General features: G+C 64.1%; 1 protein-coding gene across 2 annotated transcripts; it reads right to left on the bottom strand.

Moving 5' to 3' along the window:
* Positions 1 to 654: 654 nt before the first annotated feature.
* On the bottom strand, positions 655 to 26,300 carry ADAMTS7 (ADAM metallopeptidase with thrombospondin type 1 motif 7). Of its 2 annotated transcripts, XM_016125505.2 has the most exons (24): positions 26,010 to 26,300; positions 20,970 to 21,325; positions 20,244 to 20,409; positions 19,099 to 19,295; positions 17,466 to 17,549; positions 17,010 to 17,134; positions 16,497 to 16,646; positions 15,295 to 15,438; positions 11,710 to 11,854; positions 11,099 to 11,191; positions 10,630 to 10,775; positions 9,258 to 9,427; positions 8,885 to 9,018; positions 8,159 to 8,279; positions 7,342 to 7,586; positions 7,123 to 7,264; positions 6,558 to 6,684; positions 6,007 to 6,220; positions 4,397 to 5,740; positions 3,567 to 3,719; positions 3,141 to 3,314; positions 2,902 to 3,048; positions 2,099 to 2,261; positions 655 to 1,017 (listed from the first exon to the last, which is right to left on the bottom strand). In XM_016125505.2, the coding sequence occupies exons 1-24, from the start codon at positions 26,110 to 26,112 to the stop codon at positions 860 to 862; spliced, it is 5,001 nt and encodes a 1,666-aa protein (XP_015980991.2). In that variant the 5' UTR covers positions 26,113 to 26,300; the 3' UTR covers positions 655 to 859. The 2 variants fall into 2 exon arrangements, with proteins under 2 accessions (XP_015980991.2, XP_036087732.1); XM_036231839.1 differs by lacking the exons at positions 19,099 to 19,295; positions 20,244 to 20,409; positions 20,970 to 21,325; positions 26,010 to 26,300 and having other exon boundaries at positions 17,010 to 17,189; positions 17,466 to 17,548.
* Positions 26,301 to 27,120: the final 820 nt, after the last annotated feature.

Genomic DNA, 27,120 nt, shown 5'->3' on the forward strand with positions numbered 1-27,120 from the left:
GTCCCTTCCAGCCCCCAGCCCCACAGGGCCCAGGCCGCTTCAGAGCCTCTGGCCTGTGTGCTCCCTGACATACATGCCGTCTGGCTCCATAGAGGTGGGTTTGGCAGGAAGGGGCTGGCAGGAGCAGGGGCCAGGTGGCCCGATCCCAGGTCAGTGTAGCCGAGGACTGACACCTCGGGGCTGGTGAACGCGGGGTCAGACCTGCAGCCAGCCCAGCCCCTTCCCTGAGCATGGAGGCAGGGACAGGGGCAGCAAGGCCGTGGCTGCCAGCCTGCTGCTCCCCCGTCACCCTGGTTGACATGCCTGGACCCTGCCTGTGGGGTTCCCAGACCCCACCGCCACTGCCCCAGGGGGATAGTCCTTGTCGGGGACGAGATGGGCCTCGTTGGTTGAGGGGCCTTCCTGTGAGACATGGGTCCCAGGGCTTTGGAGGGGACAAAGAGGGGGTCGGGAGCCTGAGCAGGGACTGACACCCCTGGGCCTTGGCCCCACTGCACCCTGCCCCCCATTGTCCAATCCTCAGAGGCCCAGCACTTGCCTCCTCCAGGAGGCAGCGTCCACTCGGGCTTCCCTTGCCCCCAGTTCTCTCCCTTCCCAGGGCGGGGGTGGAGGCCGATTCAGACCTGAAAGTCCCCCTCCAAGAGGAAGCCAGGCTGTGGGGGAGTAGGTGATCATTTATGAATAATCATGTGTTACACAAACTGTTAGAATAAAAAAATACCTTTTCTGGGGAGGGGGGACCCAAGCCTGCTGCGGGCAGGGGCCGGGGTAGCACCATCAGGGCGCGAGGGGGTGGTGGACACTGAGGTCTGTGCGGCTGTTGGTGGTCAGTCTGTTTGTCCATGCACCCAGCCAGGGCTCAGCGGCGGGTGGCCCTCTGGTGGCCACGGGAGGGGGCGGTGCGGCCGGGCGGTGGGCAGGAGCGGCAGCACTGGGCGCGGACGGTGGGCAGCTGGCAGCGGCCGAGCAGGCGCAGCGTCTCGCAGAAGCCGAAGGGCAGGCGGTCCCGCTCACAGCCTGGGGGGCAGGGTGTTTGGGGCTGAGGCTCGCCGCGCTCTTGCCCTGTGCTGGCTGCAGCTAAGCTATTTCGGGAAGCGCCATGCTTCCAGCCCTGGTCCTGCCCCCACTGCCCGTGACGGCCCCCAGCTGCTGTCCTGGCCCAGACGCCCCTCGGCTGCCATGGAGGGCACGAGGCAGCTATTTCCCCGGGCTGCGGGTGCAGCTCCCCGCCACACAGCTGTAGACGTGTGTCTGCCTCCCCTGTGATCTTGGGGCAGGGGGCGGGGGGCGGCCTCCACAGGCAGGCGGATGTGGCTGTGCCATCAGCTGCCTCACCGTGGTGACCTCATACTCTGGACTTTCCCGGCCTGCCAGATGTCCAGCCCCACGAATCATCAAAACATCCTGGGGACTCCAGGGCTCAGCATCCACGTCACCCCCTGGCTGGCTCCAGCCTTGAACTTGGAGCCCATGGCTCAGCCACCTGACCACCCCAGCCCCCCACCATGGCTAGGTTCAGACCTCACGAGGAAGGAATCCTGTCTTCCTAGGGCGTCTCTGGGCCCTTCCCCCCGATCCCTCACAGGGGCTCCCACTGAGGTGTCGCTGTCAGTCAGCCCTGGTGCAGGAGCAGGTGAAGCCCAGGGCCGCACAGCAGGTGGCGGAAGCCCAGGTGGACGCCAGGGCCGGTTTCCTGTGCTGAGCACCAGGAAGGGTACGTGTGTACACATGTGTCCAGAACCACCTCTGGCTCTGGCCCTTGCTCCAGGAGGGCCTAGCTGGCCCAGAAGCCACCAGATGCTGGGAGGGCGGCATCACTCACTCCAGCAGCCCTCCTCTGGCCAGAGCTGGGGTGGGGGCATCCCCAGGCCTGTGTGCAGGCTCAGAGACGTCCCTGGCCTCCCTCTGAGACGCAAAGGGGCTGACGCTGCTGCCCTGAGCCCTCCCCAGAGCTAAAGGCTGCCCCTGGACTGGACTGCCCTGGTCCAGTCATGCACGGCCCCAGCTTCCGTGTGGTGCCTCGTGGTCAGCAGTGCTGTAGGGTAACAGTTCGGTGACTCCCCATCTCCCTGGTGCTCTGCGGGGTGTGGGCACTTACGGGGGGGCTCGGTAAGCTCGCAGTCCTGGGTGCCGCACGGCCGGGAGTTCTCGGGCCAGGCCTCGTGGCTGCACTGCTCACTGTCCTCCTCGGGCAGCCCCGTGTGCGTGTTGACGCACCTGACCAGACGCCGCTGGACACCACCGCCACAGGGGGCTGAACACTGCGGGAGGAGAGACAGGGGTGGGGTGCCATTTTCGTGCTGGGGGGCCAGGCACCCCAGGGCCTGACAGCCTCTCGCTGCTCCAAGCCCATTCCTCAAGCCTCCTGCCTCCTTCTGCTGGGGGAAGGGACAAGCCTGAGGGGCCAGCACTTGGAGTCAGGCTTTGTTCTTCCCAGTCGGGGTCTGACGGTTTTCAAAAGCCCCAACCACAGTAACCCGTGCCAGCCTAGTGGCAAGCCCTGTCCTCAGTGCCTCAGTGTGCTTCACTGAACCCTCACAACCCTGTCTGCAGGTGAGGAAACAGCCCGGCAAGCAAAGCCAGCGGCCCAGGGTCACTCAGCAGCCAGGGGCACAAGGACCAATATTGCTGGACCTCCAAGCTCCGGACATGCCTGGCCAGAAGGTGTCCTGCCCGCTCGAGCCCTCGCTGGCCCGCTGGGGCCTTAGGCGGTTCCCTGAACACCCCCAGGACCCCGCCCCCAACTCTTCAGGTCTCTGCTGTGCTGTCCCCTCTGGAGCAGGCCATCGCGGCTCACGCCTGCTCTTCAGTCCCGCCCCCCGCGGGAGCGTGTCCGACCACTGCTGTGCGCAGCAACCACGGGAACTCTCCATGCCCCTCGGAGCATGGCTGCCAGCTCACCTGGCCCCAGGGCCCCACCACCCACTGCGTGCACGGCTGCGTGTTGCAGAGCCGCGTGCTGTTGGGCCTCAGCGCCTCCTCGCAGAGGCCCGGCTCCGGGCAGGTCACCAGGCGCTGCTGCTGGCCACCGCCACAGGCCTCGGAGCACTGGGGGCAGGACGGGCATGGGGAGGGGTCAGGGCCCAGCCAGGGCCCAAGCCCCCTCCCCCCGCCCCCCACCTCAGACCCCTAGGCCTCACCTCCCTCCAGGAGGAGGTGTACCAGCTGAGGCAGGGCTGGGCCCCGCAGGGCTGGCGGGCTGGTGGCGGTGTAGGCCCTGCCTGGCAGTGGAAGGGCCGGAGTGGCCGGAGGTCCCGTGTGTCCACACACTGCACGTCCCGCACAGAGGAGCCTCCGCCACAGCTGCGGGAGCACTGGGTGCCGAAGGACAGGTGTGCGGACAAACCACTGTGTGAGGGCCACCCCCAGTTGTGGCACATCCCCAAAAGTCCCAGAGACAGGCCGAGGCTGGCAGGATGGGACAGGGAGAAAGGGACAGGGAGAGGAGAGTTGGGGAAAGGACGCGGCCAGCAAGGGATGGGGCTGGGGCAGGTCACACCAGCACGGACACAGTCAGGTTGGGCACCGCCGCAAGTGAGCCCCTCCCCACCATGGGTCTTACACACCTTGCTCCAGTTGCCCGCGTGCCAGGTGGCACAGGGCCGCAGGTGGCAGCGGCGGGCGGGCTGGGGCCGGCCAGCAGCAGCACAGTCGTCCTCCCGGCCCGAGCTGCAGCGCACGGACCTCCAGACAGCGCCCAGGCCGCAGGTGGTGGAGCACTGCGGGGGCCGGAGGCCGTGAGCCAGTGGCCAGCCCCAGCTCCAGCCCTAGCAGCCAGCGGACTGCCCACCCAGGGGAAGCACCCCTGCAGAGTGGGCAACGATCTCCACCAGCCTTGAGGGAGACTACGAGGACGAGAAGTCCCCCTGTGCTCACTGGGACCCAGGAGCACCCGGGAAGGAAGTCTGGTGGCTCGCCAGGCCTCAGCGTGTCCCTCCCACCCCAAGACTAGGGATCCGAACAGAAGGCGCTCACTTCTGCAGTGCCAACCGGGCATCCTGGAGCGAGGACAAATCATTCCATGCTGCTCGGACCCCTGTGGGCCCTGACAGAGCAGGGTGCAGCCCGGAGGGCTGGGCCAGGTGAGCCTCAGGACCGTGCTGGGCACTGAGGGGGCTGGGGCCATGGGAGGTGGCTGCCCTTGTCACAGCTGTCTGGGGGGGGGGGCTCCCTGTCCCTAGAGGCATGCAAACCAGAGTGACAGGGACCCTCCTCCCACTGCCCCTCATCCTTGCCGCCCTGCCTTCCTGGTGGCCCCTGTGCTGCTCGGGGTTGGGCCTCTGGGGACTCCCGGGACACAGAGAGGTAAGCACCCCACCCCACCCCCACTGTGCAGATGGGAAACAGGCCACAGGGTCCCATCCACCCCATCTGTTCCAGCCCTGGCCCCACTTGCCTCGCTCCAGTGTCCCACTTCCCAGGTAGCATTACTGGCTGGGGGCAGGTCCTCTGGGGACCCCTCCTCAGCCAGGCTGGGGTCTGGAATCTGGGCGTCAGGGGCTCCGCTGCTGTTGGCTGGAGCGTCCCCAGCTGGTGCAGACAACAGAACTGATCTCAGGGGTGCCTGAGGGCTGGGGGACTCTGCTTGGCCCGAGGGTGCTGGGCTCAGGGTGGTCACCCCAGGTGTGTGCCTTAGGCCGGTGGGGGTCATCAGAAGGAAGCTCCCCGGCACTGCCGGCGTCTGTGGCTGCAGCGGAGCCAGTCCTGGGGCCGGGAGGGCAGGCGTCCCTTGCTCCAGGGGACTGTCCCTATCCCAGGCCTCCGGCAGAGAAGCGGTGGGATAGGGAGTGGGAGGGGACCCCTCCACTGTGGGCCGCAGCTCACGGGCCTCAGGCTCCAGGCCCCCGTCCAGAGCTGGTTCCCAGGCCCCAGTCACGCTTGTCCACGACGGGGCCGAGGCAGGACCAGGAGAGGAGTGGACGGTGCTTGTGGAGGACAAAGGGGACACTGTGGAGCTCGGGAGCAGGTGGGGGGCCTCCTCGTTGTCCTCGGAGACCTCATTGGTACTCTCCCACCGAGGAGGGAGTGGCGGGCTCGGGCTGGACACGTCCTGGTCCCCGGGAGCAGCAGTCGTCTCTGCCCCACCAGCTGAAGCAGGGGTCCAGGGCAGGCTGGGGAGCCCAAGTTCTGGGGCCCCCAAGTGGGTATCCTCGGACAAGGTGACCAACAGGTTCCCTGGTGGGGGCAGGGAGTGGCTGGCCTGGCCAGGCCAAGAGGTAGGGGACCGATCTCCTGGCTCCTGCTCCCCCTCGGCCCTAGGAGGCCCCGGGGCAGGTTCAGGGGTGCCCATGGGGGGCTCAGCAGGGCTGCTCAGGGGCGGGGGCATCCAGTCCCCTGCGGCCCCCAGGTCTGAGCCAGGCTCCTCGAAGGGCCCGTAGGACAGGTCCTCGTGGAAGGTGATGAAGTTGTAGTCATAATAGAAGTCGTCGACAAACACGGGCTCCGGCTCGGGCCCCGCCCCCTCAATGGCATTGCCATCACCGGCCGGTCCGGGGGATGATGGGTGCATGGGGCGGGGGGCCAGGTGGCGGGGGACGAAGTCCACTTCATTGTAGAGCTCATGGCTGAAGGAGCCACTGCCCGAGCCTTCAGGGTCAAGCTCACCCAGGGCCCGTGGGCAGGGTGGCTGAGGGCAGGTGGCCTCTCCTGCTGGCCGCTGGGCCTCATCGCAGGGGACACTGGTGTCATTCATGCAGAGGACGCTTCGGTGCTGCATGCCTGGCCCACACGTCACCGAGCACTACAGTGGAAGCCAGGAAGAGGAGCTCAGGCCAGAAGCCGGGACAGCAGAGTACCCTGTCCCTGCTCCACGTCAGAGTGGCTGGCCTCCTCTGACCCACCCAGCTCGAGGCTGCGGCTGGTGGCCGTGGCATGCCAGGGCATCCCAGTGCCTGAGGTTTGGGACAGGCTGGACCTTGAAGGTCCCAGGTCCCTCCCACCACTGTGCCAGACAGACCATCTCTGCCTCCCTACAGCCCAAGACCAGCCCTCCCACCTGATGCTCACCTGAGACCAGTTCCCCACGGCCCAGGTGGCTGGACAGGTCACATTGCGGTTGCAAGGGGTTTCGGCAGGGGGCCGGGGCAGGTGTGCGCAGGCGGGGGTCTCCAAGGCGCTCTGCTCGTCCAGCCCCACGCTCCGGACACAGAGCACAGCGCGGCGGGAGAGGCCTCCTGGCCCGCAGGAGCTGGAGCACGGCTGCCACTCCCCCACCCACCACCTGCGGGGTAGCGGAGGCATCAGCATGCGGCCGGCTGGACTCCCAGGCACTCGGCGTCTAGGCAGCGTCAGGTCTAAGCCCAGAGGATGTCTCCCCAGACTTTAAAGCTCAGGGACAGGGCACAGCCTCCTTCGTTCCTGCCGCCCTCACCCCAAAGGGACCTGGGCAAGACGCGAGGCCTAAGTCCACATGGGGACCCAGACGCAAGTGAGCGGGGCGCTCCGAGGCTGGGCTGGGGGCAGGCAGGGCCGAGCGCCATTCTGCTCCCCCCAAGCGGTCCCTGCTGGGGCCTGCAGCAGCACCAGGACCCACGGGCCAGGGCTCAGGGCTGGCTCACCGGGCAGGGCAGGGCTCCTCGCTGCACTTCCGCTGGCGGTCGTCCGGCCGGCTCAGGGGGTCACAGTGTCCCTCGTCCACAGGCCCAAGCTGCCGCTCAGCGCAGTACACACTCCGCCTCTGCAGGCCTGCAGGGCCACAGGGCTCAGCCAGGGCCAGGCACCCACACAGGGCCACCCCAACCCCAGGAGGAACAGTGTGCCGGTCCCGCAGGATGGGGCCTCCCAGCTGGAGGCCTCAGGCAGCTCACTTGGCCTCTCTGACCCTCTCTGTACGTGGACGTGATGATCACAGCTGCCTGGAAGCCCAGGCGTGAGGGTGACATGCGGTCACGCATGTGCAGACTCAGCCTATGACTGGCACCTGGCACGACCAGTGGCTGCTTGTGTGCAGCTCTGCCTGTGGCCGGGCTCTGTGCCTGTCTCACCCCATTTACTCTCAGGGGACCTACGGGATGGGCTGTCGCTAGCCCCACTTTACAGATGGGGCTCATGGTGGCCCCGTGAACGAGCGATGAGCTGAAGGCTGAGGCCGGCATCCCTGCCCAGGGGCTCAGGCCCCCCCACCTGTGCCACAGGTGACCGTGCACTTGCTCCAGGGCCCGTGGAGCCAGGAGAACTCGGGTGGTGGGCCCAGGCCGGGGCCGTCTGCGTCCCGGTGGATGGTGTACTCGTAGCGCACTCCGGGGTTGCTCTCCTGAAACAGCAGCTGGGGGCAGGGCGGACGGTGGCCGTGAGCACGCGCCTGCCCAGGGTGCCCTCCCCGCCCACCGCAGTGGCACGCACCTGGATCCAGACGGGCTCACTGGTGGGCCCCGGGGATGTGAGGTTCTCCCAGTCACCCATGCGCACGTAGGTGAAGGTGGTGCCTGCCACCTGGTAGACCCCGTTCCACTGGATGGTCCAGCCACCGTTGAGGAAGTACCTGTCCGGGTCCTCACCCCGCAGGGCCAGGAAATTGGCAGCCTCGGCCACCTCCTCGATGAGGATCTCGCGGGCACCGGCTGGGATCAGCCCCACATCCACATACCCTGGTGGCCAGGGTCACGCACAGGTGAGCGGGTTGGCTGTCCCCACCCCCTCCTGCACCTGCCTCCCTGGGTCCTGCCGGCTCCCGCCAGGGGTTCCACCGTTAGCTGAAGACTGTGAGCGTCCCCGAAGGCAGAGGCTCACAGCTGTCCAGTCAGCAGCATCTCTGAAGGGCTCTGGCCCTGTTCGCATGACCCACGCCCAGCAGCCTGTCCTGGAGACCTTAGCTGGTCATTGTCATGAGGCTGTCCCACCCCCTACACTTGGCCCAGCATGACCGTGCTCGAGAACCACGTGGGCCGTGCCTGTCTGCACAACGCTGTCCTCCCTCCCGCTTGGCCCGTCCGCCCTGGCCTGCAGTGCTGCGCCCATCACAAGCTCGGCATCGCCCTGAGCACTTTACAGTGTAACAACCCTGTGATATAAGTGCTGCTGTCACCCACACCACAGATGGCAGCTGAGGCACAGGGCGGGGAGCAGCCTGCGGGGTCTGAACCAGCACCCGTGGGTCAAGGGCAGGGGCCTGGGGAGATGAGGAAGGGCTGTCCTGCCCCACTGGTGGTCCCGCCTGTACCCAGGCCCTCGGCCTCCTGGAAGGTCCCGCTCACGGTGTGGCAGGTGGAGCCATTGCCCTGGCACACGCCACAGCGGTCCTCCACGGCACCCGAGTCGATCTCGAAGTCGCAGCCCACATTCTGCAACACACAGAGGGAGGGGAGGCCCCGGCGCTGTGCCCGTCTCACCCCACCACCGTCGTGCCCTCTGGCCCCAGGGGACCCCCTGCCTCTCAGCGCCTTGGTTTCCCCAGAGGTGAAACGGTGAGACGGATCTGTGCTGTAAAGGTGATTTGTGAGGTCACGTGAGAGGCGGCGTGAAAGGCCACAGCAGGCTCGGGGGGTGCGTGTCGGCGACTCCCAGATGCCCCCCTGCTGCACCCCCCGCAGCAGCGGGACGCGGGCGCGGAGGCGGGGCGGCCACTGCTGCAGGGAGTGAGCACGAGCAGCCCTAGCAGCTGCTGACGCTCGTTCTGCCAGGCTCGGCCCTGCCGTCCCCGCAGCGACCCGTTAGGTGACCTCAGGTGACCGGCGATGTGGACACAGGGACGTGAACGTGGTCCCTGTTCTATGGAGCATGAACTTGTTACCAGAAGGAGGCTGAGTCACCGCCTACCGGAGGAGCCGTGGGCAGCTGTGGGGACGAGGAGGCCACCGTGCAGGGACAGAGGCAGGAGGCCACTGTGCAGCCTGGGGAGTGTGCCGGGGGGTGGGGCGGCATTGGAGACCTGCTCCCGCAGACACACCTTGCAGATGCCGTTGACACAGAGGTCACGGCTGGTCTGGCCCTGGTAGCAGGGTGTGCCGTCCAGCACGGCGTCCCGCAGCTTCTCGGCAAAGTGCCCATCCGAGGGCCGGCAGTGCAGCTCACAGGGGTTCTCTGGGGGCCCAAGCGGAGGACCCGTGAGGGACAGCGACGCAGGAGCCAGGGAGGCCACTGGGAAGACTGTGCTGGAGGCTCGGCTGGGCTGGGGGCGTCTGCACGCTGCAGACGGGCCGTGGGGCAGGGCACAGCCCCGGGGACAGCACGGAGTGGCCCAGGGCTGCGTCACGGGTGACCCTGGGCCCCCAGACCACACCTCTGTGGGGCCGGGTGTCCCGGGGGGTGGCAGGACTCACCATCGTTGGCCACGGGCACCCACGTGTGCAGCCGGCCCTTGTACAGCATGGCATCGAAGTGGCTGCACTGGACGTGGCGGAAGGAGGGGCGGCCAGCAGGGCAGCCGTGCAGGTTGCAGAGGCGCAAGCGTCTCCTCTCGCCCACGCAGTATTTGCCCTTGTACTTGGGCCTGTGGGGGGTCCGAGCAGGCCGGGCAGGTGCCCCGTGAGTGCCCACTGCACAGCCGACCCTGGAGCAGGCCTCCAAGTGCGCAGCTGCTCCAGCACCCCCCTGACATCCCCCTCCGCTCACACACACACACTGCCCACCCTCGGGCTGTTTGCAAGGGTCTCAGAAGATGGCCTCGGGAAGCCCCGGCTCTGCCCCCAGCCTGCTGTATGACCTTGGGTAAGTCCTTAGCCCTCTCTGGGCCCTAGTTTCCTCTTATGTAAAATAGGGTGGCTGGGCTGCCTCTGCAGAGGGCCATTAAGAGGCTGGAACCCACTATGGACGTGCCCAGGAGTGGCTGCTCTCGGTCTCCAGCCCATGAGACCCCGCATCCAGATGGGCCTGTGTCGGCAGCTGTGTTCCTGGTGGCGGCCGAGGTCAAGCGGGAGCCCCCAACTCAGCTCAGGCCTGCAGGCCGGGACGTGGGAGGGGTACATGCTGGGCCAAGCCCGGGGCCCTGCATGGGGCTGGCTCTGAATCTACACCCACGGGGTCACCGAGTGAGGCTTCCACATCTCACCAAATCCATATCACCCAGGTAGACGGGAGACAGGCCCAGAGACAGGAAGTCACTCGCCCTAGGTCCCCAGCACCCCTCCCTGCTGACTACATCTCTCAGCTGTCCCTGGTCTCAGATCCACGTGTACCTCTGATGCCACCAAGTGGCTCCTACATGCTTTACCTGCACCCACTGCATTTACCCCCTGGCCACAGCTCTGCCAGGTGGGCCCTGCTGTGACCGCATCACACAGGTTCTCTGGAAACCGAGGCCCAGAGAAGGGGTGCAGCAGGCCCTTGCTGAGGAGTGGAGGGGCGATTTGGACCCTGACCCACCTAAGGCCCAGGGTCTAGGCGTGTGGCCTCTGCCCCCTCCTGCCTCCCTCCAGCTAGCTGTTGCTGTCTCCTGTGGGCTCTGATGAGTTCCTCCCCATCTCTGGGCCTCAGTGTCCCCCTCTCTGCAATGGGGTCAGCAGTGGGGACTCTGTCCATTTCTGAGACACTCCTACAGGTGACCCGAGGTGCCCCTGGACGCTCTGGGCTTGGCCTCAATGGGGACACTTTGGAGAGCGGGGAGCTGGGCCAAAGCCAGGCTCCAGCAATTGGTTGACTCTGCTGGGCACCCTCAGTCTCACCCTGCCGGAGTCCCCAAGGCCCCAGACTCACACGGGCTGCGTGCACTGCCGCTCAGCACTCTGCACACCCACGCCACAGCTCCGCGAGCAGACGGACCAGGCGCTCCAGCCCGACCAGCCCCCGTCCACCGCCTCGGGCTGGAAGTCCATGGAGACACACTCCCCGTCCAGACACCACTGCCAAGAGACTGGAGTAGAGCAAACCGCCCAAGCCGGTCGGTCACCCTCACCTTAGCGAGAACGAGGTGGGTGCAAGGTCTGGGAAGGCACAGAGGGGACAGAGCAAAGGGCTGGGGGAAGTCCCCTTCCAGTCACGCAAGACCCAGGCCCTGAGGCGGAGCTGAGCAGAAAATGAAATGGAGCCCACGTGCTGATCTCTGAGTTGACACCTGGGAGAAGCTTCCAGCCCTACCCCCACATCTCCACTCTGCAGACGGGGGCTTGGGCGGGAGGGGAATGGGGGCACAGATGCAGCGGGGAGCCTGGCCTCTGACCCCTACCTTGCTCTCTCCACACGTGGTACCGTCCACAGCCGCATCCAGCTTGGAGTGACAGGTGGTCCCCACAGAGCACCAGAGCGTGTGGCAGACATTCTGCAGGAGAAGGGCACGGGCCATGCTCTCACCGCCTCCCAGTGCCACCACCTGCCCTGCCCCCTCGCTACCCTAAAAGTCTCCTGGGCACCCCTCCTCGGGGCTGGCCTCTGGCGGGCTCTGCAGACAGGACACTGAGGTCGCCCTGATGCTCAGGCAGGCTGCTCAGGGTGGCCTGAGCCCACCTGCACCTCTCCTGGCCCCCGCGACTTGTCTGCATAGACCCCATTAGAAGCCATGGGGTTTGGTAACACCCCTCCAGCTCAGCGTCCCCAGGACCCCGTGGCATGTTTTATTTCGCCCCAGACTCAGAATCCAGCTCTGGGGGCGAGGGGGCGGGCTTACCCACAGTGCCCCCAGAATCCGCTCTGGACCTGTGGCTGCCCAACCCAGGCTGCTCCCACTGGCCACTTTCTGTGTCACGGGCATCAGGTGCAGGCCCAGGCCCGACAGGGTCTGCAGGCCAGGGGGCGCTCCACAGCCCTCATACCCCCGGCCCCCGTGTGGCCCACACTCACGTCCATGCCATCGCAGAAGACGGAGTATGCCCCGTACTGCAGGCGGCACTGGTGGCCGACGTCGTAGAGGACGCCGGGCAGCACCGAAGGGAAGTCGATGACCTCCTTGGCGGGAGTGTCGTCCAGGCACATGCCCCAACCGCGGCTGCAGAGACGCAACAGCAGAGTGGGGTAAGCAGCCAGCTGACCCCTGAGACCCGTTGGGGATGCCTTGGGGCGGCCGGGAGGGCCGGGGAGGTGGTGCAGAGCAAGACCCTTGCGGGAAGTCTGCCGCTTCCCTGCCACCCCCACCGGTCCCGCCTTAGCGGCCCTCCTGGGCGATCCCCGATGCTAGGCCTTCGCCGAGACTGAGGGTCATCCGGGCAGGCACCCAGGCCTCGGGCAGCTGGGAGAAGCCCTGCCTCCCCTCCTCACGACCCAGGGAAGCGGGACACCTGCCCAGCTCTGTGAGGGCAGCGACGGCCAGGACCTAATGCCAGGCCCAGGCGGGGCTGCCCTCATCTGACAAGCCAAGCCCTGCACCCCAAGTAAACATTCAAACCCGCAGCACGGAGGCCTGGAGGGAAGGGGGCTGTTCCCTGGGTCTGCACCTGGGGCACAGCGTCCACTGGGGGGCAGTGGTCAGCCCGGCCTGGGGGCCTCACCCACCCTGGACCTAGCCCCACCAGGCAGCTCCTGGCTGGGACCCAGTGCTGATGTGCTGCGGGACAGCTCCTGCAGACAGTGAAGCAATGACAACCTGTCCCGTCCGTCCCGTAGCGTGTGAGTGGGTAGGGGCACAAGGAGGTTCTGGACCCAGCACCAGAATCAGAGCCACGTTCAGGCCCAGGTGCTGGCTGGAGCATCAGAGACCCACGCGGCACTCTGTACCTAGCTGCAGGTGCTATGTGTTCTTGGGCCACCCCTCACCCTCTCTGGGCCACGAAGCTGCAGCTGCCTGTGACCCCAGGCTGCAGAAGTATAAATAGCAGTATCTTCCCCGGGGAAGGTCACATAGGTAGTGGCAGCTGGCCCTTCCTTCCTCTCTGCTCAGCTCCCTGCCAGGCTCCTCACCCCTGGAAGCCCTTCCCCTCGGCCGGGCGGCCCCATGTGGGGTCAGAGTACCGTGGACGGCTCCAGGCAGAGGCCCTGCTCCTGCCCCAAGGATGGCAGGGAGCTGCCCACCCCCCCGAGGACAGACCACCACTCGCAGCCTGCGGTCCTGGGCATGGAGTGGCTGGACGGCAGGAGCATGGGATGTCACAAAGGGCCAGACACAGGGCTGGGCCAGCCCCTCTCCTGTGAGAGCCCTCCCACCCCAGCCCCGGACCCCATGGGCACCCCGCCCGGAGCTGCCCCTCCTCCAAGTGCCTATGAGCCCTTAGAGCAGGTGCCCTTCCCAGACGCCTGCACATCCCACAGGCTGTCTGCCACCTCAGCTGTCACAGGTGGTCCCCCACAGGGGGCAAGGGCCTCATCTGCCTCCTCTACCACTGTACAGCGAGCTCAGGGCAGGGCAGTGTTTGTTGGCACAGAAGGAGTGTGACTTTGCAATCACGTGGGGCTCCCTCGCGCCTGATCGCTGTGGCCCGGGGCCAAGGGCAGTCCCCTGGGGATAGCCGCGTGGTCCAAGCGCTTCTGAGCCTCCCTCAAGACCAGGGAACGCGCCTGGCCCCACTTGGCACCCACAGTGAATCTCACCATTCTGCCCCCATCCTGTTTGGGTGGGGCGGGTCCCCTCCCTGGGGCGGGTCCCCTCCCACTCCCAGCAAGGAGTGTCCCCTCCCACTCCCAGCAAGGAGACCGGACAGAGGGCAGAAAGACAGGCCGGTGCCATGCTCCCTGCCCCACACCCCTCTCCCCCTGCCTGGCCCTCCAGGATGGAGAGCTGAGTGTGGGCCAACCTCCCGAGAACCCCTCCACTAGCACCATGTGTCCCTCCCTTTCTGGGTGCTGAGACCCTGGGAGGCCTGGCTGGCCCTGACTGTCACCCTTCCCTCCCGCCCTCCACCCAGGCCCCAGGCCGAGTCCCTCATGCATTCCAGCAGCTGAATGAAGACAGAGACGCATCTGTCTGTCCAGCAGGGTGCTGGGCGCCTCCTTGGGGTGGAGGGCAGCCAGGAAAAGCCCCGGGGCGTGTGGGTGCAGCCACTGTTCTGCTTCTCCAGCTCACCCCTGCCCATGTCTGGGGGAGCAGATGCACCCTTGGGATGTGTTCAGCCCCACTTGCCACTCACAGGCCCTTCCCTGGTTCTGGTCCGTGTGCTGTGTGTGTGTGTGTGGCTTCTGGTTGTGACGACAGTGGCCAAGCTGTGACTGCTAAGCACGGGGCCAGCGCCACACTACACACGTCACTTGTCTGCCCACTGAACCTGGACATTAACCCACGAGGCCATCCCATCTTTATCCCGGTTTTTGAGGCTTAAGGGCAAATGTAACTTATCTGCCAACACGGGCAGAAGCCTGGGCCAGAGTCCAAGTTCTTAACCATCAAAGTCATCTCTGCTTCGTCCCCGCCCCAGCCATCCCTCTCCTGTCAGAGGCCAGAGTCCTTGCTCTCAAGTCCATAGTGGGCGTGGTCACATCTAGGTGACACCCCGTGGGGGGGGGGGGCTTCTAGAAAGCATGGCCCACTGAGCAGATGGATTTATCTGCCTTTCAGGATCCCACCATGAAGATAATGAAGGAATAAACAAGGCGCACAACCCCTAGAACAAAGGGCAAGGGAGAGGTGACGATGGCAGATGAACGATGTCAGCAAGGCGCTGGACGCTGCGAAGCAGATGGCACATGGTAGCTGATGTGGTTGTGCAGTGACAGCTGAGAGCCAAGGCCCCCAGGGTGATGCCACCCAGAAGCAGAGCCCAGGACATCCGGACGCCAGCGGGCTAAGGACCCGAGCCTGGCTCGAAGCACCTAGCAGGCCCTGGGTCCCTCCCCAGCCCTGTGTGGCCGGGCCATCTACCACCTGGCCCAGGACGAACCGGGAGGTCTGGCCCGAGAACATCGGACACGGTTGAAAGCGTGAGGAGGAGGGACCCACAGAGAAAAGGGGACATGCAACAGAGTCCACACGAGGACACTAGACCCACGCCAGGCCCCTTCCTCCTCTGCATGCCAGGAGGCTGTCCCAAGAAAAGCCTGGAGAAGTCCTCTCTGGGGGACTGAGTACCTCAGCAAAGTCACCCCAGAAACGGACATCTGCAGACCTCCCAAAGAAGCAGCCCTGTCCTGCTCGCAGCCAGCAGCAGCTCCTTCCGCGTAGGGCGTACAGCCAAGCCATGCTAAGAAAATCTCAACTATCAAAGAAATATTTTCAAAAATAGCTCAAAGGAAAGACGTCACAGGAAGCACAAGAGCAGAGTCCACATAGGTAACGAACGGCCTCAGCAAGATGCGGGAAGACGCTGTCCCACGAGCACGGAACAGGACGAGCAAGGGCGGTTGGTGAGCGAGGTTAGGCGCACGTTGTGGGGCGCCGGGAGCCAGAGGCCTGTCTGCATCTGCAGCCCCTGCGGGGTCCCCCTCGCCCCACCCCCCACTCCCCGCACTGCAGTGCGGTCAGGCCGCAGCGCGGGCCGCAGGCAGGCGGGACTAGGGACTCACTCGAGGAACCTGGTGATGTACTCGCGGCTGCAGCGGGACCAAGTGAGGGGCATGGAGTCGTACAGGAGCTGTGGAGACATGACGAAAGGCCGTTTCCCAACGGGCTCGCAGTCATTGCCGCTTCCGTCGTGCTGAATGCCGAAGCTGCGTGAGAGCACAGGCGGCGCGCGGGTCAGTGAGCGGGCGGGGGCGGGGCCAGCGCCAGGCCCCGCCCCCACCCGGCCCGTGCCCCACCCAGGTCAAGGAGCTGTGTGGCCTTAGGAAAGTCACCTCCCCTCTCAGCCTGTTTCCTCACTCCAGGGAGCGGTGGCCAGTGGCCTGCAGGGCCCTCCTGCAGGTGCGCCAGGGACCCTGCAGCCTCACTGGTGCCAAGAACAGTCCAATAGTGGTCCCCCATCCCCGGGGCCTGTCCCAGGGCTGTGCATGCGAGGAGGCCGGGCTGCCGCATCGCAGAGAAGGCCTTGGGAAGAGCTGTGTTTCCTGAGCACCCGCTATGCACCAGGCACCGTGCTACGCATGCTCAGAAATGCTCCATCACTCAGTCCTCAGGACGGCCTAGTGGGGCACTGTCACACCCGGGGAGGCTCAGGGAGGCTGTGGAACTGGCCAAGGTCACAGCCAGGAAACGGCTGACCTGACGCAGAGAGTTCCCTCTACGGCCACGGGCGGAACAAGGCCCTGCCTGTGTGGCCATTGCCATGGGAACCCAGAGCGTCAGAGTGACAACAGCAACACCCTGGCCAGCAGGTCTTGGGGACTCTGCTGTCACAGGCTCCAGTGACTGTCTGATGCTGCCATATTCATTAGGTACAGGGGGCTGAGACCATGGGCCACGTTGACATGTGAGCCTGCTGCAGACACGCCAGCTATAGGACCCTCAGACGTCACTAACCAGCCTGTCAATCCACAGGGACCAGAGGCCCAGAGCGGGTAGGACACTTGCCTAAAGCCACAGAGCACTTGAGAACCAAGAGTCAAACATGCTAGCACCGAGGGCAAGGGGGAGGGACGGCCCATCCCAACTCCACTTTGAACAAGGCCCACTCCGGGCCAGCCCAAGGTACCCTGGGCCTCTGTCCTATTGTGGGGACATACAGGGACAGTGTATGGCCAAGGCTCCCTTCCCTGGGATTTTGAGGCCCGAAGACCTGGTTGCCTGGTGCCCCCAGGTTGGGAGGTGGCAATGGGGGTGGGCAGGGTACCTGTGTCCGAGCTCGTGGGCCACGGTGAAGGCCAGGGGCAGGCCCGTGTCCTCGTTGATGTTGCAGCTGCGGTGTGGCTGGCACATGCCGGCCACGTGGGATAGGCCCAGGGTCTCACAGGGCCAGTTTGTGGACGCACACAGGTCCTTCCTACACACGAGGAGAGAGGTGGCTTTGGGCTGACCGGGCACGTGCCAGCCCTACCTGAGCAGAAGGGCCCAGGGACCCTGAGGGAGGGATAGAGCGGGAAGGTGCCCGCCCAGAGCTCCGAGATGGTGGGCTAGCACAGCCACCCTGGGGCCTATGCATGTGTGGCTTCCTATCCTGGTGTGACATCACACCGCGGCCATGCCAGGCATCACCCTGGGGAGCTGGGTGAGGGTGCGGCATCTCTGTGTGGTTTCTCACAGCTGCATGGGGACCCACAACTACTTCAAAACGGGACGGGCCCTTGGGTGCTGACGGACTCTGGCCAGTGAGCCCCGAGGCCGGGCCCCCCGCAGCCAGCCGCACCTGGTCAGCAGGATGGCGGTGTCGTGGTGCAGTGGATGGGCGTCCCCCTTCATGTTGATGCTTTTCTGCCACTTACAGAAGCTCTTCAGGGTGTTGTCTGCATGGTGTGTGATCTTCAGGTCCTCCTGGTGGCAGAGAGCACGGCCATGCATGCCTCCCTGAGCTCCAGAGGGTCAGGCCCTGTTCCCCAGACAGAGGCAGGAGAAGGGCACCGGGAGGGGCAGTGGGTGGACAACGGCCAGCCTGCGAGCCCCAGTCCAGCATCCAGCTTGACCACCCCTTGGTCCTGCAGGCATCTCCTGAGAGGGCCTGAGAAATGGTTATCGGGGACTGGGGAGTGACAGAGGACACTGCCTGGGACACAGAGGCCCTCACTCTGCCTTGCGCACGGGGCAGCTAGAGTCACGAGGCAGGGGGCTCCAGCAGCCAACACCCACCGGGCACGAGACCACTCACCTCCTCGTCTTCCAGCAGGATCAGGCGCACGATGGTGATGTGGATGGGGTTCCCGATGCTGGGATCGTGAAAAAGGCCGGCCACCTGCCGAGAGAGGTGTTACTGTCACCCCGGATCCAGGGAGGGTACGGCAGCCACTGCCACCCCCAACCCTCATTCAGGGTCACAGGCAGATGAGCTCCCTAGAGCACACAGGCCATACATGCACCTCCCCACCCAAAACGAGGGGCTCCTGATCAGCACCAGGAGAGAAGGCCACCTCCGACAACGGCAGGTGTGCAAGGCACAGGGGCATGGTGCAGAGGGCTGTCTGGTCTTTTAAAGCTCCCTCAGATCATAGCTAGCCCACAACTGCTGACAGGTGTCAGGCTCCCAGTGGGCAGAGAGGGCGGGACAGTGGAGTTAGCTCCTAGCAATTCCATCAGAAAAACAATTTTCCAATAGGAATGGACAAAACACACACTGTTAAGAGGGCACAGAAGCCCCTGACAGTGGGGCCAAAATACAGTTTCAAAACCCAAGTCAGAAGCGGTGAGGGCAGACAGTGACCTACAGCGAGGACAGTGACATGGTGGCAAGGACAGTGACACAGCATATGCTGCTGTCCACCCCTAGCACAGTGAAGCTGGGGCCCCACACGGCCTCCTCCACATCCAAGGAAGTGCGCCTCATAGATTTCGCCTGAATCCGTCTCTTGTCTCCGAGCCCAATGCCACCGCCCCGTCCACGGCACCAGTCTCTCTCGTCTGCCAGGTCGGTCTCCTAGCGGGTGTCCCTATGCTCTCTACGGCCCTCTGCCCCCCGCGGCCTAGCGCTCAGTGTCTGTCATTGAAGTGCAAACCCAATCACTCTGTGTCTCTGCTCATGGCAGTAGGTGGCTGTTTAAGGACATACCTCCTGAGCCTGGCTCACAGGCCTGTGGGGCTGAGCCACTGCCCGCCTCCTTGGCCCCCCTTCCCCTCCCCATGCCCCCCGGCCCCTTGTTCCAGCCAGTGCATCTGTCTCTCAGGAACCCCTGGCTGTTCCTACCACAGGGCCTTTGCAGACGCCGCGCCCTCAACCCAGCTCCCCTTCCGTCTGTCCCTCCCCAGTGTCTGCCCCTCCCACTTCTCCACCCTCCATCCTGTATTCTGGGGGGGCCCTACTCTACCTGACAGCTCTGTGGCACCGTGTCTCGCCCTTCCTGCCCCCGTCCACTGCCCCTCCACAGTCACTCAGGCGATGGTTTCACTGTCTCTCCCCCTTGCCAACCGTAAGGCCACGGAGCCGGTGCCAGGGCCGTGTCTGTCTGGGCTCCCCCTCCCATCCCAGACCTGGCCCATGGTGGACACTTGGAAACGATCTGCCAAATGAATGAATGAATGAATGGATCTTGGGTGCTTGCTGATTATTCCCGGCACATGATCTCATTTTAAAGAAGGTGGAAAATAAGTGCCCTGGAGAAAGTCAGGTTGAAAGAACCAGTTTTCCCCAGCAGACAGCCGGGTGAGCCTGGCCACAGCTCCAGCACAGTGGCTCTGGAGGGCGAGAGGCCCCCGAGGGTATGCTGACACCTGGCCCAACAGCTGTGCCTGGGCACCCAGGCCCTGAACCCCGCCTCGCCACCCCCGCCCACCGCCTGCTGCAGCCTCACCATGTTCATGATGGTCAACATGTAGCTCTCGACGTGCGGCTGCCCGTGGTACTCCACCATCTTGGTGTCGGCTACCACCAGTGTCTCCACCCACTTCTCTTTGCTGACCGAGCGCTGGTGTAGACGCCGCGGCCGCGAGCGTAGCCGCTGTTGCCGCTGCTCCCAGTGTTCCCGCCGGAACTCCTGCTCCAGGGACTCTGGGGGCCCAGCCAGTGTGGGGGTGAGCTGCCTGGACGGGCCCAGCCACGGCGCAAGGGCATCTGCTCAGTGAGCTTTCTCCGGGGGGGTGGGATCAGAGGCAGGAGGCCCATTGTGGCTTTGCCCTGACCTGTGTCACGTGACCCTGGCTTTGTCACTTCCTTCTGTGGCTATATAGGAATACGCTGACCAGCCTCAGAGGGCGACCTTGGGGGCCAGTGAAATGGTACGTGTGAACCCAGTAAGCCAAGCCCACAGGAAGGGAGCTCTGGGCCCCATTCCCCACGTGCCCTCCACGGGGTTTAGTACCTCCCAGCATGTACGGACCCCAGGCCCAGCCCCCAGCCTGCAACCCTCCTGGAGGGTCAGAGAGAAAGCACAGCTGTGCAGCTGGGGAAACCGAGGCCAACGAGCATATGTCTGCTCCTCGGGGTCCCTGTGCTGTGGCAGCCTAGGAGGCTGCAGTGCAGGGAGTGGTCCCCAAACCCCAGGGGCCCTCAGGGAACAGTTCCTCCCAGGACTGGTCGGCACCCTGCAGAAGAGGTGCTAGTACCACACTCCAGGTCCCCAGTACTAGAGGTCAGTTATTCTGGGCCGGGACCGGGGTGGGGAGGGGAGGGAGGCTCCTGGCCAGCTGCACTGCCCGGCTGGGCATGGCCCTGTCCGGCCAGGACACTTGAGGAGGAATAGTGGACAGAGCTGTAAGTACCACAGATAGTGAGTGGGGAGGGGTCAGGGAGAGGCACGTGAGGTGGTAACGAGTAGGGTCGGTCCAGGGACTCAGGCCCGTGGCTCACTTGGAGGGCGCAGGGTCTAAAGTGTCTGTCCGTCTGTCTGTGTCCCTTTGGGCCAAGGGGAGCTGAACGTGGGATGTTGAGAGGCTTCTAGAAGGGACCTCCATGCTTGGGCCCCTCCCCTGCCTCGCAGCTGGCAGCAGGGGAGCATACCTTGCACCCCACAGGTGCTTGAAGCTCTGGCATCGCCTGGCTCTACCCGCCTCTTGGGGGCTTGGCGTTTGTACACCACGTGGGGCTGGGCGCGGCCCGGCCGAGCTGGCACCCCCTCCAGGGGCTCGATGAAGTAGTCCTCGTTGGAGAGCTGGAACACACCTTTCTGGGGAGAAGTGCAGGGTCACACGGGCAGGGCTGGCCTTGCTGCTCCGACTAGGTGTCCCGTCCTGCACCGCGGACCCTGCCCACCCCCGCCCCACTGGAGCTGTGATGCCTCTCGGGCAAGGGTAAGAAGGTGGCCTCTTCCATGCAGTGCCAGACAGCCAGGCTGAGCTGGTGGCCCGGGCCCTGGCCTCCAGGCCTTTCTGTATCCCCTGTGGAGATACCACGGCCACCGGGACACCCTACTCCCAGAGAAGGAAAACCAACACCCCAGAGGAAGAGGGCTCGCTTCATAAACCACAAATAGTGGTTCTCAGAGTGGGGCCCTGGATGGCAGCTGCGGTGGCATCATCTGGGAAACGATCAGGAAGGTGAGCCTGGGGCTGCGCCCGACTGACCGACCCTAGGGGACACTGCGGGTGATTCTGGCTCACAGTGCCGTCCAGGAACCCTGGTCCTGCTCTGTCACTCCCATTTGCGGGGTTGTGGGGCCCAGGCTGGGGGATTGGAAGCAAATTGACTGAAGGCAGCGGGCGGGTCCGAGCGAAGCTGGGCACTCACCAGGCCGTCGCAGGCGCTGATGGCTGCCAGGCCACCCTCCAGCTCCGGGTCCTGCACCTCACCCAGCAGGTGGCAGGCGGGCGCGTGCGTACGGATGTGCGCGCGCCCCAGGCCACCGCGCCGGCGCGTCTCGCTCACGAAGCCAGGCGCCAGCAGGTGCACGTTGGCCGCCAGGTGGAAGCGCAGCGCGCGCCCGCGGAACTGCAGCTCGTAGAAGGCGCTTGGGGCCTGGCGCGCAGACACCGCCCGCTTGCGCGGCGCGCGCGGCCACAGCTCGTAGGACAGGAAGGCGCCCCCCGCGTCCACGCGCACCGGGTGCACGATGTCCAGCTCCGTCCGGCCCTCGGCGGCCGGCCCTGCGGGAAGAAAACCGTGCGGTCCCCGGGAACCGGAGGAAGCGAGTGCGGGGACTCACCCTCGCTGTGCCTCCCGCTGGCTCTGCTGTCGCACCTGTCTGCGCCTCGGTGTCTCCATCTAACTTATCGCAGTAACCTCCTAACAGGTCTCCCAAGCCTCCGCCGCCGCCCCCGCCCCCATGCTCCCGTCTCCCTCCCAGCCCAGCCGGAAGCACCATTCCGGCCAGGCTACTGGAACCCAGCTCGCCTCCAGGCTGTCTCCTGCCACAACAGAGGGGCGCCCCCTGCTGAGGACGCCCCCCATCCACCGCGGCGTCCTCAGGGGGATGCCGGGAGAGTCAGGAGGCACCGCGGGCTGCGGCAACTTGCTGTGTGGCTCTGGGCCAGTTCTCCGCGTCTCTGAGTTTCCGGACAGCATCAGTGCAAGGATTTTCCCGACTTCTCAGATAACGGTTAGTTAAAAATAAATCCCCAGGCTCTGTCCCAGGAGCACTGAACCAGCATCTCCAGGAAACGAGACCAGGAAGCTGTGTTTTGACCCGAGGGAAGTTGGGAAACTCCCCACTAGTGGGACCAGGCTGACTTCCGCAGCACCTGCAGCTCTGGGAGAAGCCGCAGGTGCCCAGGGCCAACCCGGTGAGCCGCCCCCGCAGAACCGGTGCTCGGGGTGTTTTTCTAAACCTCCTGGGGAATCCGATGTAACCATTTCGGAGGCTGGCATTCGGAGGCCACTGGGCTGGATAATTTAAGGGGACTTCTTGCTCTGACATCCTAATAGGGGCACCTGGGTTTGCAATGCCACGACCTGCAGACTTGCTGTTTGTCAGTTTATTGATTTTTGGTGGGAGGTGGGGAGTATTTTGGCTAGCACAAATAGTGAAAAATAATCATTTGTCAGTATTTTAAAATTACATGATTTCATACAAAAATCTCCATTGTCAGCTTTTCTTAAAAAGCCTTCTCACCTGTGTCAGGCTTAAATTCCCACTTATGAGAAGTGGTCCTTTAGAAAGGGACACCCCCCTCCCGCCCTCATCCCCACTTCCCCTTGTTATGTCCCCAACACCGTAGCTAAATACAGGTTGCCCTGGTCTAAGGTTGTATCATTCAGCAAAGAAGAGAATCTCTAACAAAAATAGGAAAACAAGAGGTGGACCGAAAGGCTCCATGTTTCAAGAAAAACCTCTTTCCATAAGCCTTGTTTGTTCACATACGTTACCCATCTGGTCCAGGGCGTTAGGTGCTGTGAGGGAGTGTGAAGTGCCCCAAAGTCCAGCAACACGGGTGGCACCATGCTCACCCTCAAAATAAATGGGTGCAGGGCTCTCTTGATCTTCAGCCCTAACCCAGTGCCGAGAAGGTCCAAGTGAGGGGAGGGGACATCCACAGATGGACTGGGGTGAAGAAAAACTTTGTCATAGGGGACACTTGCGAGATGTCCCTTGACATAAGGTACATGCTTAACTTGGAAGATGAGGCAGGCATCTTGGTAGTAGGCCCCCTGAGAAATAGCGGAACGCTAGGAGTGAGGGGACAAGTGGCAAAAAGCCAAGGTTGGCCCAGGCATGCATTTTGAGAAATGGCACACAGTGGGCTGACAATGCATTGCCAATAGTATTGGCTTTGAACATAGGAAGATCTGGGCTTGTGTCGCAACTTGGCCACTAAATAGTGTGTGGCCTGGAGGGTGTGGACAGTCACAGCCTCAGCTGCTAAGGCTACGCTGAAGGGGAGGGGCTCTGATGCCATCCGGCCCCGTAGCACTCAGCGAACTGGAGGAGCAGGAGCCATGTGCCTCACTCCAGGTGACAGCAGTGTCCGGCAGTGTCCCCAAGCTCTTGTGGGTGGGACACGGAGGTCCGTATATGACTGGAGAATCTGAGCTGCTGGGGAGAAGTGGTCCCCAGAGCTCAAAAAAGTATCCTGGGGAGAGACTTCTGTCCCCGGGACATGCAGTCCTGGTGAGAATCCCTACTCTAGACCTCGGGCCAACACTCCAAGCCAGAAATTCAAGGCGAGTGGCAAAGAAACAGCCTAATAAGTTCAACAATGGGACAGAGGCCAAGTTGAGATACACTGTAGTAAAAGGCACAGGCGTGAGTATGCTGGAGTGCGGGTCTACCTGGGCATGCATCTTGGCTCTGCCACCCACAGCTTTAAACCATGGGCAAAGTCCTCCACCACTCAGTTTCTCCAGCTATAAAATGGGTATGATAATCGTACTAACCTCTTAGGTTGCGTGAGAATTAAATGAGTTAACATGTAAGTGCTTAGGACGTAGATGGTACAAAGCAAGTGTGAGCTAAGTATGACTGAAATTCACGAGAGAAGTTCTACAGTATCCTTAGCTATTTCTTTAAAAACATGTTTTATCTCTTTGCCTAGTGGCTTAATGTTTTTAAATTAAAAAGGGGAAACTAAGACTAACAGGCTATTGACTTTTATTCCAATAACTTTGTTCTTATTTTGTTCTGCATTAATTTTTTAAATAATCAACCTGCATTGTTTTGACATTAAAATTTTTTTAAAGTGGGGCAGAGTGAGTTAAAAAAGTAAACCACTCTTTCAGCGTCTCCTAAGCCTACCCCTGGTGAGGATGGGGTAGCTGAAACCAGCACCACCCAGTGCCAGCAGCGGGTATTGCAGGCTCCAGTCTAGGATGGCAGCAGGGGCAGCGAGCATTTGTGGGTGAGGAAGAGCTGAGGTCCAGGGTGATGGGGGTGGGGGCCATTCAACTGGACTGCCAGCAGTCCACGGCCTCTGTTCCAATTGGCAGGTGCTAAATTCTTTGACTATCACCCTTAGGTGACAGAACTGTCACTTTGTAGCTGCGACCAGAGAAATGCCAACAGGGTGTGTACCCTCACCTCCCTCCCTGTCCAGAACCCGCATTAAGATCCAGCCCTTCAAACGACCTGCAGCTCATGCCAAAGAGAAAAAATAACCAGGGTGAGTGTGCGTGTGACACATGCCTTCCTCTCTGGGTCCGTCCGTGTGTGTCTGACATACATACATGTACATGCACACAGGGCTCAAGTGTGATTCAGTGGTAGGTGGGGACATTGCTGGGCCCCAGTCCCAGCAACCCCAAGTCCTTTGGCTTGTCACATTTTGCTAAAAGTGAGTCCAAGATGTGCTCTTTGATCCCAAAGAAGGGCAGAGCCCCCGCGCTGGTCTCCCAAGCAGCTCCAGAGAAGAGAGAACTCAGTGCCTGCGGGCCAAGGGTCCTGAGTGTGGGCAGAACGGGGCACGGTAGCGGGGCTACACTAGACACAGACATTCCACCCTCGGGGCAGATGAGACGGAGGAGGGCGCCTGCACTGCCTCCACCCCCAACTGGCAGGTCCAAGTGACAAGACTCACCAGGGGCTCCCTAATTTTACTGAGTGTGCTGGGCAGATTAACAAATAACGGCCACCACATGGAGGTCACTCTGTCCCGGGGGCTGAGCAACTGACCTTCGGGGTGTCACTTAATCCTCACATGAACCCTCAGAGGTAGATGCCGGATCCTGATTTGACAAACAGGCCTACTATAGCCCTGGAGGGCAGGAGGGTGGCCACGCTCATGCAGGGTCAGCTTTCCTGTGGCAGTGTGTAGGGCCCTGACCTTGACCTCAGCGGCAACGCTCCCCATTCCGTCCGTCCGCAGCTGCCAGGGTCCCTGGAGCCAAGTTCAGGCCGGAAGGCAGTTCACCCTCACCCAGCTCAGGATGACTCCTTGAGCCTGTCCCCAGGGGGCCATAAAGGATTTCCCATCCCCTGCCGTGTGGGTTGCCCCGGAGCCTATGAGAAGTCAGCACCTGAGCGGCTGGCACAACCTGAGCGCGCGTCAAACGTCTGCTCCTTCTCCACGTCTTGCTCCAGGAGGCCACTCCCCGCACCAGCCCGCAGCCCCCCGCCATCTGGCGTCAGTGCCCTCACATTCCGGCCCAGGCACTTTTCAAGCCTTACAACCAGTCTCTCTATGGGGGAGCAGGTCTCCCCCATTCCCAGCACGCAGTCCTGACCTGGCCCCCACCACCTGCCCAGCGTTGCAGTCCACTCAGGCTCAGGCCTCCCCGGCACGGCCGTGCCCGCTGCTCCACCGGCCCGCGTCAGACCAGGGACTCCTGAAGCGCGGAACCGGGGGGCCCCCGCAGCCCGGGACAAGCCAAGAGCTCGCGGCCAGAGGCTCTTCGGACGCCGGCCGGGCCGGGCCGGGCCGGGCCGGGCGGGGCGGGAGGACGCTCCGGCTCCGCGCTCGGCTCCGCGCCTTCGCACTCGGGGGAGAGAGAGGCAGGAAGTGCAGGGCCGCGCGCACCCCGACCCCGCGCCGAGAGGGGGCGCGGTTGGGGGTTCGCGCTGCTCCGCGACCCGGGCCCTCTCCCGCAGCGCCCCACAGCCCGCTTTGCAGACCCGGAGCAGCGAGGGGGTTGAGACAGCAACTCCCCAGCGTACAGACTGCGCCTCGTCCAGCCTCTGAAAACCGAGACCCCTGGGAGGGACGCACACAGCTGTGCGCGAGGTGGGGACACAGAAGCCCGAAAAGGCAGCGGGGCTTCTTCCCCGCCAAGCAGCGCCGATGGCGGAGTCGGGGTCTGGAGGGCCCCGGTCCCCACCCCGGTCCTCACAGCCCGGGCGCAGCGGGCGCACGGTCTGCAGAGGGAGAGGGGCCGAGGAGACGAATCTGGGCGGCCACCCACCTGATGCGAGTCCGGTGGCGCCGGGCGCCAGCGCGCAGAGCAGCAGGAGGAGAGGGCGCAGCGGCGCGGGGCTGCGGGGGTCGCGGGGGCCGCAGTCGGGCATGCCGGCCACTCCGCGCGCTAGTCCGCGCGTCCGCTCCTGCCCGGACCCGGGGCCGGCTCAGGACATGCCCAGCCGCGCGCGTGCAGCTCCGGTCCCCGCTGGACTCGGCCCGCGCGCAACAAAGGCTGCAGGACCCGCCCCCCGGCCGCCGCAGAGGCGAAGGAGACGGGGCAGCGAGAAGATTGCAAAAGGAAAGAAAGAAAGGAGAAGGGAGGGGGCGGGAGGGAGGGGCGCGGCTGCTGGCCCCCGCCCCGGGCTCCTGAGCCCGCCCCGGCCGCGCCCCTCCCCGCGCGCCTCTCCCGCCTCTCGCGCCTCTCCGGCCTCTCCGGCCTCTCCGGCCTCCGAAAGCTCCCGGGGCAGCCTGCCCGCTGGGCCGACGGCGCCCTCTGGCGGTAGAGCCAAGCCACCTCGGCTGGCCTGTGTCCTCCGAGGCCCCCCAAAGAATCTGGAATTTCCGGAATTGTCCCTGAGCTGTGCTCCAGAAGGTGCCCCTCTGCGTGTGCCCAGCCCGGCAAGCTTGCGCCTGCCAGGAAAGGGACTTGGGGCCTCCTGCGGGTCTGGGTCTCGCAACGGGGCGGCAGAGGCCCCAGGGTCCCAAGGCGGCTGGCTTCAGCACCAAGGCCCCCTCGGGAAAGAGGCCTGGCCCTCGCCCATAGAGCCGCTGCATCCCACGCGAGGTGACACCGCGATTCCCCGTCTACGTGGACTGAGGCTGGCGCCCACAGACCCCCCAGCAGGGCCTCCCTGGGAGCCTGGATGCCGGCCAACCCCATCCTCACGTCTCAGGCCCGCCTCCGCCTCAAACCTCCGCCATCTGTCCTGTCCTCCGGTGGCCCCAGGCCGGTCTCTGGCTTTCTGCTCCCTGCCCCCTATGCTCCCAGGAGCCCCTACAAGGAACACTCTCTGACCACCTCCTGCCTTCGGGAAACCTGCCCTTCCCGGGGGACCCCTCTCTTGTTCCTCAAGCACATTGACAGCTGGACCCTTGGCCAGCCTCTCTGTAGCTTC

This window comes from Rousettus aegyptiacus, unplaced genomic scaffold, assembly GCF_014176215.1.
Source record: "Rousettus aegyptiacus isolate mRouAeg1 unplaced genomic scaffold, mRouAeg1.p scaffold_m13_p_14, whole genome shotgun sequence".
Classification (NCBI taxonomy): domain Eukaryota; kingdom Metazoa; phylum Chordata; class Mammalia; order Chiroptera; family Pteropodidae; genus Rousettus; species Rousettus aegyptiacus.